Source organism: Terrapene carolina, unplaced genomic scaffold (genome assembly GCF_002925995.2).
Source record: "Terrapene carolina triunguis isolate 2854851 unplaced genomic scaffold, T_m_triunguis-2.0 Scaffold43103, whole genome shotgun sequence".
Classification (NCBI taxonomy): domain Eukaryota; kingdom Metazoa; phylum Chordata; order Testudines; family Emydidae; genus Terrapene; species Terrapene triunguis.
Window position 1 is genome coordinate 1 of NW_020707454.1, and position 12,970 is coordinate 12,970.

At 47.5% G+C, this 12,970-nt stretch overlaps 1 protein-coding gene and 1 long non-coding RNA gene across 2 annotated transcripts; both read left to right on the plus strand.

Moving 5' to 3' along the window:
• Positions 1-321: 321 nt before the first annotated feature.
• Positions 322-7,155, plus strand: LOC113405571 (tumor necrosis factor receptor superfamily member 5-like). Its single transcript, XM_026646785.1, has 4 exons — positions 322-565; positions 1,874-2,055; positions 3,169-3,185; positions 5,946-7,155. Exons 1-4 carry the CDS (start codon positions 456-458, stop codon positions 6,018-6,020), a joined length of 384 nt encoding a protein of 127 aa, XP_026502570.1. The 5' UTR covers positions 322-455; the 3' UTR covers positions 6,021-7,155.
• Positions 7,156-9,746: 2,591 nt separating this feature from the next.
• Positions 9,747-12,751, plus strand: LOC113405570. Its single transcript, XR_003369526.2, has 3 exons — positions 9,747-9,919; positions 11,624-11,729; positions 12,631-12,751. It is a non-coding gene; the product is annotated as an uncharacterized LOC113405570 (long non-coding RNA).
• Positions 12,752-12,970: the final 219 nt, after the last annotated feature.

Sequence of the window (12,970 nt, forward strand, 5' to 3'; positions counted from 1 at the left end):
AAGGAGGGGAGTGTGGACATGCACCACAAGGGCACTTACTGCGGTGGTTGTAAGTCGACCTAATATATCCATAGGTCTGCAAGTCCAAGTCCCAAAACCCGAGTGCCCCCCACCCCTGCTGTGTTCTGTTGCAGCTTTTGTGCTATTACACAGCTTGGCACCATTATTTTGAGTCTTACTATTCCTTTGGGATGTTGGCCCTTGTAATGGCCCAGGTATGTGGGGCAGCAGGAGGTGCATTTTTCCTCATGTACCTGTGCTCTATGAGTACTGAAATATTTAAGTACAGGGCAGGAATACAATGCCAGTGCAGATCTATTCTTAAAGTGCTAACTCTTAAACGAACCGAGATGGCTCTGCAACATGGTGGTGGTGGTGACAGTGAGGAGATGCGGATGGAGACCTTTCTGAACTCAAAGCTTCTTTAGGCCGCATGTTCAGGAAGGTATCCAGTTATGTCGTCCTCTTTTATAGGCACAGAATTCAGTGACAACGTATGTGAGGTTTGCCCTGATGGAACCTTCTCAGCAACCAACATGTCACACACCTGTCAGCCATGGACCAGGTAGGTGACTCTGACTACACATGGCCTTTTCCCTTGCTTTACACGCTGCGTTCTCTCCTTTCATTCATTGTTATTTCTTTGTACCTGAATTTTGCAGCTATATCAGACCTGGTTAGAGATGCCCTGAAGTTCAGCAGCTGGGAAACATAACCCTAAATCAGTAGGGCTGTGAGCTGTGTGGTGGGGAAATCCTTCCCCCAGGAATCCCTTTCCGTACCCTGGGCACTCTCTGTGAGGGCTGGATTCACCTCGGGGCTGTTTATAACCGTGACATGGGATGGCCGGTGGATTCCAACTGCAGCCCCCTCTGCCAGATCCTCCCTGCACAGAGCCCAGTGACATGGTGGAGAGACTGTGTAGAACTAGGCCCAGGGCCATACTGGGACTGGCCACCCATGCAGTGTAACAGCCTAAGTTCCATGGCCAGAGACCCATGGCCACACAGGAGCGGGCAGGGTTTGCCCTCACAGAACACAGATTACAAATACATATGGCACATGTTAGAATTAAGAGTTGAAAACCAGCTCCTCCTTCGATTATCCACCAAGTCCTAAAGACCTTTCTGCCTCCTTGGCATGGGCAGCTGGAGGCCAGTTCAGCCCCTGACTGAGGTTAGGTCAGTTCTGAGGCCTACCAGTGGTCATGGCCCCCTAGGGGCCACTAATAGGGGGCAGAACTGCCCTGGCCTTGCCCCCTCCCTCAGCCAATCCATCTCTGGCCTGCCCCCTGCGCCACCATGGCCCACCTGCGCCAGGTGAGGTCCTAGCCCAACCGCACAGCCCGTCTGTCCCACAAACAGTGCAAAGAGGCTGTAGAGCAAGGGTGAATCTGGCCCTTCGGCTCAGTTAGGGTTTGCTCTGCAATGGATGATTGTCTGAGGCTTTCCTAAGTCAGTGTGGCAGCACCACTTCCTGTGCTGCTTGGGTACCTCAGTGACACTGGCATTAAAAACACAGAATCCTACGCTGAGGTGTGGGCAGGTAAAAACTTCTGAGGTCAGTACAGTGAATTTATTGTATTTGTATTTTTCAGTCTAATCCTATGTTCTGTTAACAGTTTGGGCCCTTATAACTTCATTTTCCAATGTGCAGGCTTCTACCACTCAAAGGGCCCAATCCTGCAGCCCTGAAATGTGTGGGAGTTTGGCCTGTCCACAGACTGCAGGATCAGGCCCAGAATCTGGATGGGGTCTTGTCATATTTGATTCACTATATTAAGGAAGCCACCTGGTGGAATGACGGGTGTATCGAGACTGTGAGAAGGCTGTGGATACGCTGACATGTTTAATAACGTCTTCCTTCATCTTAGGTGTAAAGAGGAAGGGATGAGAGAACTAAAGGCCGGGACAGCCACTTCTGATGCAGTTTGTGTACAAAGAGGCCTTTCTGCCACAGCGATGGCATTGATAATTTTAGTTTTAATTGTACCTGCAGTGGCTGGAGCAGTGTACTTTTTTTGGTGGAAGAAGAAGACGAAAGGTGGGGTAAAACGTAAGTAAGAAAAGCGTGGGACCTGTGAAACCTGTCAGAGGGTCTCTAAAGGGGTCAGACTGGCAGAGTTTGAATTTGGCACATTGGTCTTTGTTTCACCCCAGAACATGCCAACCTGTAACTGGAACAGCCTCTTGAAACTGAGAATCCCTGTGAGAGTCTAAATCTCTCTTCTTTAAAGGGTTGCCTTTAAGATCCACTGGCCCTAAATTTGACCTACTTTATGGAGTGAACTGGCTGGTCCCAGGCCAGGGTGCTGTGCTATCGCACCAGCTGCAGTGGACATGCCCCCTGCCCAGCTCGGGAAGGTCCTCTCCCTCCCCAACTCATGGCCAAAATTGACCTTTTTCCCAGGCCAGATTCCCCAGTGGCTAAAAATACCAGCTGTTCACGTTCTCCGAGCAACCTGGACCAGTTCTCCTCTCCTGATGATCTTTCCCGCTTGTATCTGATATGTGCTTACAAAGTTCCCTTTTCATTCGCTGGGGGAGCAGTGGTGTTAATGGAACGGGAGTTTGGGCTCTACTCATAACCTGTTCCTGCTTCAGAAATAAGCATCTCAGTTTTCCCCCTTCATTTATCTACCAAGAGAAGAACACATTCTCAGGTCCAAGAGAGAACGTTGTTTACTGGTTCTAGCTGGGGACTGGGAATCAGGACTCCTGGATAATATTCTCAGCTCTGCCAATGACCAGAGGTGTGAATTTTTGCAAATCGCTCAATTTCCCTGTGCCATAGTGTAGCTGTTTGGCATAATGCCCCCCTTATAGGGTTGTGTGGCTTGCTGTTTGCAAAACTCTTTGAGATCCTTAGAGATTAGGTGCTGTATGGATGCAAAGCATTGTTAGAGCCCAAAATCACATTGGGTTAGCATTGTCACCTAACCACCTTCGTCTCCCAGTGGGGTGATTCCTCAAGATGCGTCTAAGTGTAGTGCAGAGCCACCAGTGGGGCCATGTTCTGTGGATGTGCACCCATATGACCCCACTGAATCGAAGAGAGCTGTGCATGCGTCTAAGGGCAGGACTTGGCCCTGGGACATTAATACAGAAATGTGTCAATACAAAATGCACCAGACTGTTTTCTGATGAGGTTGTTTCTTTTTCTTTGCAGCTGCACAGGAGACAGGGGTGAGTTGTCTAGTCTTTTATGCACAAGCACCTGGAGCAGGGGTTTGCTTGAGTGTCTCTGCCATGGCTATGTCAGCTTGCCCCAAGAGAGAGAGAGAGAGAGAGAGTGTCTGTGTGTGTCTCGCTATGTGACTTTGGAGCAAGTCACTTAAACATTATGGTCCAGATCCTTAAATGTATTTAAGCTCTTAATGTCCATTGATTTTAAAAGTATTTAGACTCCTGATTTCAATGGAAGTTTGGAGCCTAAATATCTTGGAGGATCTGGGTAAATATGCCTTACTTTCTGCATCTGTAAAATGGGAAAAATACCTACCTCATGGGATACCATGAGACTTGACTCTTCCCCCCACACTTACACGTGCATACTCTGTGATTTGCTCCATGATGTTTGTAAAGTGCTTTGAGATCCCTAAATGGAAGGTACCATAGGAGTGCAAAATTCAGTGTTAAACGTGCCCCAGGGTCAGGATCCCCACTAAATGGACATCTATTCTCCAAACAATGTAATGAACCTTTGTAACAAGTGGCTCTGAGGGATAGCACACTTTAAAGTAAAAGAATCTTTAACATCTGAAGTTAAAATGGACTTTTTTCCTTTGTCTTTTGGCCCTTTAATCTCCCAAAGCCTATTTCCCAAACTGCTTAAACATACATGAGACCGACAAGGTGGGTGAGGTCATTTCTTTTACTGGACTAACTTCTGTTGGTGGTAGACACGAGTTTTTGAGCTTCACAAAGCTCCTCTTCAGGTCTGGGAAAGGTAACCGGAGCACCACAGCTAAATACAAGGCAGGACAGATTTTTGGTGTACCTCAGCCAGTGCACCAGCTGCCCCAACAACTATGGGATGATACCAGACAATCACTACACTCTCAAATAAACTCACACTAGAAAAACGATAAAAGACAGAAACACCCTGTTACCCATGAGTGAACACTTTTCACAAAGCAATCACTCCCTATCTGACTTATCATTCCTCGTCCTCGAAGGAAACCTGCACAAGACGAGCCTGGGAGTGTAGGCAAGGTCTGCACTACAAATGTACATCGGTAGAACGACGTCGCTCAGGTATGAAAAATCCCCTCCCTCCAGTGATGTAGTTACACAGACCTAACCCCTGGTGTAGACAGCGCTACGTTGATAGGAGGACTTCTCCCGCCAGTGAAGCTACCGCTTCTCACGGAGGTGGATTAACGACGCTGACAGGAGAAGCTCTCCCCTCGGCGTAGTAGTGTCTTCACTAAAGCGCTACAGCAGCTCAGCTCCGCTGCTGCAGCTTTTTAAGTGTAGACTTGCCCTTAAATTCATAACTCTGCTAGACACTAAGGGCTTGGCTACATTGGCACTTTATACCGCAATAAAGCCTCCCAGAGCGCTCTAATTTACTCCCCGTCCACAGTGGCAAGGCACATAGAGTGCTCTGACTCCCTGGCTAGAGCGCTCCTGGTACTCCACCTCCATGAGAGGGATAACAGCTGTTGCGTATTGGCTGAGATGCCCCAGGGCCAGTGTGAACGAGGAGTTACATTACAGTGCTCTGACTGACCTCCGGAAACATCCCATCATCCCCTTAAGTCAAGTGGCCTCTCTTCTCTTTGTTGTGAAATTGGCTGAGGAATGCGGAAGTGCCTTTTCAGAGCTCCGTTTCAGACAGCGGCTGCTTATCTGCAACGGGGCAAAGCAAACGTTTACTGAGTGAGTGAGAGAGAGGCAGGGGGGCTAGGGAGATCTGAATTTACAAGACAGCGTGCTGACACACTCTCAGCACTCCAAAAGCCCACTCTCTCTCCCCCCACATACTAACAACACACTCAACTCCACCCCCCTCATTTGAAAAGCATGTTGCAGCCACTTGCACGCTGGGGTAGCTGCCCATAATCCACTGCTCCCAATGCCGCTGCAAATGTGGCCATGCCAGTGCGCTTGAAGCTGTCAGTGTGGACAGACTGGAGCGCTTTCCGTAGTGCGCTCTCCGAAGACTGGTTTAACCCAAAGCGCTCTACAGCTGCAAGTGTAGCCAAGCCCTAAGGGCTTGTCTTCACTGACTGGGAGCTACGCCCCTTGTGGAGGTGGTTTTTTTAGAGCACTGAGAGAGCTCTCTCCCAGCGCTCTGCTGCGATCACATAAGCCACGGCAGCACTTTACCGTTGCCAGTGTAGACTAGCCCTAAATCATGGACTCAGCAGAGACACCGGTTATCCCAGTCATTACAACCATTTGTAACCTACTAACCCTGCTTTGTCCTATGACTTGCAGAGGTGTTAATTGCCCACTTTGTTTAAATGGTTTCTTGCAACATGTGTTAACCTCTTATGCTTAACAGTCTGTCCCACCTTTAGCTGTTACACCCTGGTTATCTTTCCCAGACCTGAAGGAGAGCTCTGGGAAGCTTGAAAGTTTGTCTCTTCCATCAACAAAAGTTGGTTCAAGAAAAGATATTACCTTACTTACCTTGTCTCCCTTTCAGCGTATTTGGTTTGGAAATGGGCATCTCTAGAACAGTTGCTGTTTTATCTATATCTTTATGGCATTACACAGTTTAAGATGATGTGAAATTAGTTAGTTACAAAGCCTTAAGATCCGTCCAGCAAACTAGACACTTTTTGTAGGAAAAAATTATGCCAGACAGTATAACGTACACTTTTGTTGTAAGTGGGGAATGACACTCTAGCAGGTGATAGGTAAATGTACCAGCCATTTGATTGTTAGTAACTGTATGTTCATAATGTCTTTGTTTGATTTTGTCATATCTTAAAGGATGAGTCAAAAGGACAGGTTGAGAGAACTTTGATCCAGTCTACAGAGAATGGGACAGATATCATTTCTCCTTAGGAACAAACAAAGGCAAGAGCAGTGGGGGAAGAAAGAAAGCCATTGTCAGCCCTGCACATGTGATTGGATTGGAGGCTTCTGAAAATCGCTCTTCATTGAATTTCAGCCATCATCATCAATGTAACTTGAGTTTCTCTGGCTAAGTCCTGTCATGCTGAAGCCTTCCTCATGGACACATTGTTAGGTGTAATGTCTGCAGACTCTGGGTTCTTGGGGGATGTCTCCACTTGCCATTTAAAGCGAAAAAAGTCCCTGTTTTGCACAAAAACCGTGGGAGCGTCTACATTTGCCAATGACAGAAGTTTCACAAGAAACAGAAACTCACCTCGACGAGAAGCGTACAGTTCTTATCGCTGATCCTTTTGTGGTGATGTGCAAGTGGAGACACGTTCTTCCTTTTAGCCTCCAGAGGATATCCCACAGTGCCTAGGGCGATCACTCTGGCCAGCAGCTCTGCTGCTGTGAGGCCAGGTAAACAGACGTCCGCCTCTCCCCTGTAAAGCTGCAGGAACTTTGAAACTCCCCTTCCTGTTTTGTTTGCAAGTGCTCATCTGGCCAAGTGACCATGGTGGCTCCACAGAGTAAATGATCCGCCGCTGGGACCCTGCGCTCACCCTCCCCTTCCCAGAAGCCCTATAGTGGGATAGCTGCCCTCAGTGCGCTGCTCTCATGGGTGATGAAATGCTGCAAATGTAAACACTCTCTGACCCTGTGGAAGTAACTGAGTACAGAAACCAGTGCTTTTCTTTCACCGGTTCCCTATCACCGATGAAACTCAAGTGTAGACATAGCCTTGGTTTCATTCAGTAACTACACTTAAACGTCCAGTTATTCATTACAATCACCTATCACGCTGGGCTTTGCAGCCAGAAACACTTCCTGGTATCCAGGAATCTCTATTGGACCAGTTGCTCTTTTGACTATATTGGACCAGATCACCACATAGTCAAAGTGGTTTTTATACATAGCTTTAGTTTTATAACAGGACAAGAGAGGGTGGGGACAGAAATCTTGTCTTGCTGTAAATATTTGTTCAATATCATAATACATTAAATCTGCACATTTATTGTTTCTTGTTAATCAGATTTGCTTTGAACCTTCTCTATGTGTAAGATAAAATCCCAGGTAAGAAGTATGGTTGGAAATAAAGCTAAACTGTTTTTACAGTGATGATTGGAGAGTGGACTGCACCATCTTGCTACCCTTGATAAAGCAGCAGTCAGAGGGCTGGACAATCTAGGTATCGATGTGTGATGCGTATGAAAGAAGAAGATAGTGAAGTCATATTCCCCCCAGAGCAACTTTCCTGTCAGTGGGGATAACGGGTTGCGAAGATTCATTCATTAATATGTTGTTTAAGCACTGCAGTGCTTGGATGAGAGGCATTACAAGAGAGAAAAGCAGCATGATTATTATTCTGTGGCATGGTAGAAGTGGGTCTTGTGGAGGGATTTGAAGGAGAGTGCTGTGGCCTTTTCGATTAGTCTGGAGCGATGAACCAGGCATAAGTGAGCCGCGGAAGAAAGAGCCAAGGTGCTTGTGGGAGAGACCGATGAATGGGTGATGGAGGCTGCCATTGTGGGAGGCCAGGAGATGCTGGGGGTGATGCAGCAAGATACAGGAGCAGACTAAATAGGGAAAAGCTGCATTATGAGGAGTCTTAAAGGTAGGGAAGAGACGCTTGTTTTCTATAGAGTTGGGGGAAGACTAAGCCCCTTCCCAGGGCCTGAGGCCCTCTGACTCATCCACTGAGTCTCTGGGTCTGCAACTCATCCCAGAGTCAGGGAAAAGGCATGAAACCTGCCCTCCACAAGGGGTTAATATTGGTCTGTCAATCACCTGACTTCCCTTCCTGATGGGCTAAATCCGTGTTGTTGTTTTTTTAACTGGGCCTTAGCCACTTTGTGAGGAGTTGCTAGGCAGGATAGCCATGTGGGTGGGCCCTGCCTGATATTTCCTATTGCTGTATTTTTGTGATTGGGTGACTGTCTTGCCAGGTTGACAAACCACTCTTTCTCTGTCGCTGTAATTGGCAGAGGAGGTTGAACAGAATGTGATTTTTTTCGATTGGCTAGATGAGACTTGTTGCTAGGCAGAGTAGCCAGCCCATTGTTGGGGTACCAGGCTGTGTCTTTGCTGGAGACAAGCAGGTATGTTTTTATATGAAGATAATTATCTAGTGAATAATGCAAATCATGACAATAATCATCGACTTTATGGACTCTGTGGATGCAGTTTCTGTTCTTTGTCCTGGAATTGGCCTGAATACAGTTGAAATCCTAAGAATTTGTGGCATAAAGACATTTGATACTCATACAGCCCTTCCTCATTCCTTCCTTTTCTCAAATTCTGGACAAAAAATGACTGAACAAAATGGTTTTCAGTTAAAATGTAAAATTGCACAGCAGCCATTGCTCTACAACGCAGCATGGGGCAGAACCTGCCACCCCTTGGGAGTTAAGTGAGCTACTCTCATTCTCCATCCTTCCTAACCTGTGTGCTGCTTTTCATGCTGTCAACCATGACATCCATCTGGGACCATTTGCTGGAGTCTCAGAGAACTGGCTGCCTTGGTTTTGCTCCTATTAGAGTGGCTGGATAGGGAGCTAGCCCTGAAAGAACTGGGTTCTACTCCCCCCAGGCACTTCCTCTCTGACCCCAGGCCAGTGCTTTAAGGACAGAATTGTAAAGGTTTTTAGGAACCCAAAGTTACAGCTAGGCATCTAATGGGGTTTACAAAGCACCAAACCTTCTAAGTGCATTTGAAAATCTCACGAGGTGCCTAAATACCTTTGAAAATCTGACCTTTAGTCTGTGTGTGCCTCAGTTCCCCACCTGTACAATGGGGATAACAGCATTGCTCTACCTTGCCGAGGGGCTGGGAGGAGAAATAGGTTAGAGGCTGTGAGGAGCAGCCTCAGATACTACAGTGATGGGGCCACATAACTAGGATAGGTAGAGTGGGAACTTCTCTATACACTCAAGTATCGGGGTAGCCATGTTAGTCTGTATCCACAAAAACAACAAGGCATCCGCTGGCACCTTAAAGACTAACAAATCTTGTTAGTCTTTAAGGTGCCAGCGGACGCCTTGTTGTTTCTCTATACACTGCTAACCCTGCTCTGGGTCTGACCCCTACTTTTCACCTAAGCCCCCAAATCGCCCCCTTTTCTGAATGTAACCTTGGCTCAGTGCTTTGCTGTATTTTCCCCAAATCCCCTGTTCTCTCTGACAAAACCTCTCCCCCCTCCACGGAGGGATTCCTCTTTTACAGCTAAACTTCCAGCCTCTTCATTTAATCACCAGCAATTTCTGATCTTAATCACCCACCTCTGCTTGTAAACAAAATACAGGCTCCCTGTCCCGGGTCACCTCTCCTCTGCACAACAGACACTAATGCTGGGCTGTAGTTAAGAGCTCCACTGGGGAGCTCCCAGACCTCCTGTATGAAACTCGGGGGGCTGCTCTCCCCTGCCCCCCTAATTGGCGCCCTTGGTGGGTTTACTTTAAGTGTCTCTCGCCCTCTAACAATATAACCCTAAAGAGCAGCCTATTGGGAAAGTCCCGCCTGCTTGCATCATTCACTTTCACTTTGTCTCGAGCTGGGCTGGTGACTTGGTTGTTGCTGCGGGGCCGTCGGGCCTGGATTAGAGCCTGAGCCGGAGCAGGACTTTGGGCTTGTGCCCTGCTAGCGGGCCGGGAGCTCCCGGAGAAGGGCGCGGGGGATCCATGGGGCGGACACCGCAGGACAGGGCGGTGGCACCAGGCTCGCTAAGTCCCGCAGCTTGTCACTGATCGGGACCGGGCGGCCGCGCTGCGCTGTAGCGGGCGGAGACTCAATGCCCAGCGGGGGCAGACACAGACAGGCTCTGCGGGCTGGTCTCAGGTCCATGCTCCGGGTGAGTGGATCCCCAAAGCTCCTGAAATAAAATGGAGCCAACAGATCGGCCCTGCCCAGCAGAGAGACTGGGGGAGGTTTGGGGGTGCATGGGTGAGGATGGGGGAGGGATTGTGGGAATCTTCTGTGACTAAGAAGATCCCAGGAAGCTGAATTTTTTACATTGATCCTTTTTACTAACGCGAACTACCCGCCCTTCCCCCGCGGGGATTTGGGGTTGTTTACTTCTTGTTCGAGAAAATCTCTCTGCATTTTAGAAGCTGTTGGGCTCCATCTGGTGGAGACAGCAAAGAACAACACAAATGAATATTGAAAATAAAACTTTTCCTTCTTAATTTAGTAAGAAAAAAATACCGCGGGGAGATTTTGGTTTGTTCTCATCAGTGATACTCAGCCTGGCGCTTGGGGGGTCTAAGTGGATTGACTTTTCATTATGTAGATTGGCAGAAGTTTTTTTTAACGGACTGATTTAACAACAAACAAACAATCCTATCCCCAAAGTTGCCCTTTGAATGGGGAAATGTTTGAGGATTCTAAATGGACAGTAGCTCGTTGTGGTGCGTTGTACTGAATCTGCTGCTACTCTAGCCCCATAGTTTGTTGTTTTGTATCTGCCGTTTCCTCCCAGGGTGTCCACTGTTGTATGGACGTGCGGGACAGGCCAGCCCAGGGAATAACGCTTGGCCCACTCGGAAGCTGTGCTGCTGGGTCTCAGTTTGGGGCTTTCCATGGCCAATCATATTTCAGTCCTTCCATTTTGGGTGTCACAGTGTAAACTGAAACTGGCGCTAAGTTCAATTGAATTCCAAGTAGTGAGCGAAACACACCATGGGTAAAAAGAAAAGAGAATATACTGGGGAAAAAAAGGAAAATGATTTCCAAGTGGCTAACAGGGTATCCCCCATGCTTCTGGAGTTAGAAAAATCATAACAGAAAGCGGCTTTAGCTGAATTGTCAAAGGCCACAGTCTATGAATCCAGCCCCATCACTGTGATGCACATGATTAGACCCACACTGAGCTGAGCACTCCCATGAGTCAGGGATGGAGGATCATGTCCCAAGGCTGTAAAGGCTGGATTCTAGCCAGACTAATGTCAGTAGAATTATTCCAGGTTTAAACGAGAGCAGAGTTTGACCCAGAATGTGGAGAGTGGTAGTGAGGAAATGGCGATGTAGGGGGCTGATAGGCTAACAGCAGACACCACCAATTTGGTCATCTTAATGCAGTCTCTCTATACAAATACACATCACACATCATTTGAAAGTTTTGTATGTCTACTTTAAGATGAGGTATGATGTGGAGCTGTCAAGTGGTGCTGTTACCACAGATATGGGGATAAACAGTGACACCATCAACACGTTAAAATGATCACTTTGAAATTTGCATTTGTTTCTGTTACTTGAATGACTCTGTGTATTATTTCAAGCAATAAAATTGGATTTCTTTGTGACCTCAAAGCATCACAGCAATACCCTAAAGGGTAAAACAAAATATGATAATAAACTTGTATAAGTATCATGGAAAAGTAATAGCGCTGGTAACATTTCTAGTCAACATCATTATCATCTTGTTCATCATTATGATCTCCATTGAATGTGCTTGCGGGCTTGGGGAGGCTAGTCAGTGTCACAGTGCTACCAGCTGCTCTCCGTCTGCTTTTGAGCCTGCATGATGTGACTCAGAAACTTCTCTTCTTCCCTAAAGATTTTTGTCATTTTCTTGATAACACAACTACCTCATTCGGAAGCTCTACAGTGCTACGCAGGCGAATATGAAATAAATGGCGAATGCTGTCCTATGTGCACTGCTGGTAGGTATATATGATTGCTTCTTTAAAAATCATGACCCTTCCCTAGAGAGTCCAATTGTCTGGCCTCCTCTCGGAGAGCTTGACTACAACCCTACTTTACCCTCCGGCTTTTGCACTCGGCTTCTGTCACTCCAGTACTGACTGTTTGCTTGTTCCCATTAGGATTCATTGTATTCACCCTTTGCCCTGCATCCGGGATCCCCCAGCCCTTCCTGGCCCTTCCCCAGCCCCTCACAGTCCCCTTGTATCGGGATCCAACTGATCTTTCCTCTGCACAGGGACCTCTGCCCGTCCCACCCCAGCCACTGCCCTGCCCCAGGCAGCCGTCCAGACAGCTGCTGTGGACACCAGCACTGCCCCAGCCCCTCACCTCTCAATCTACTTCTTATAGTCCGATAGGACTGGCCACAGGCAGTCACCTGGCTTCCTTAGTCCCCTGGCGCTTTCTGGTCATGTGATCCCTCCAGTCACTGGCTTCACCTGAGGATTCTCCATCCCCCTAGGAGGAACTACAGTACTCAGACCTGCATCTTTTAAAGGGCCATGAATCTGACTGGGCACAGTGGGGACATATGGATCTGTCAAAGGTCCCGTGTCCGTTACACAGAGTCTAAGCACGACTGTACTAGGGATCCTACTGATAAGGGAGGGGTGTGAGTTATGAGATTGTTTCTGTCTGTGCTGTATCTGTGTTGTGCACAAATAGAGGATTTCAGTTCTGGCAGTCTAGTTCTGAGACGTTTACCTTTTATTTCTCATGGTAGTGTGTGCAACATGTAAAATCCACACACATAGCGTGTGCATTTGTTATGCATAATTACCCGCCTTTGCAATCTCTGTATTAATGCATTAAATATATTAGCTTGGTTTACACAGGAGCTAATTGTTTTGTTTGCTTTAGGGAGCAGGGTGTTCAAACATTGTACACAAAATGTCAGCACAACATGCATGCCCTGTGTGGACGACACATATACAGAGCATCCCAATGGCCTAACAGAGTGCATGAGATGTAAAGTCTGCGATGCAGGTAAGGAAGCTGTCCGGTGTGTGTGTGTGTGCGGGGGGGGGGGGGGGGGGGATGGATTTTAATTATTTTTTTCTGAGTTGTCTCCCCCAGCCCACATATACAAAAGCAGCCTAGTTGTTTGGGCCCAGGACTGGAAGTCAAGAGTCCTGGGTTTTGCTCACAGTTCTCTTACTGAGTTCCTTGCAATCTTGGGCAAATCACTGAAGTGGAGATT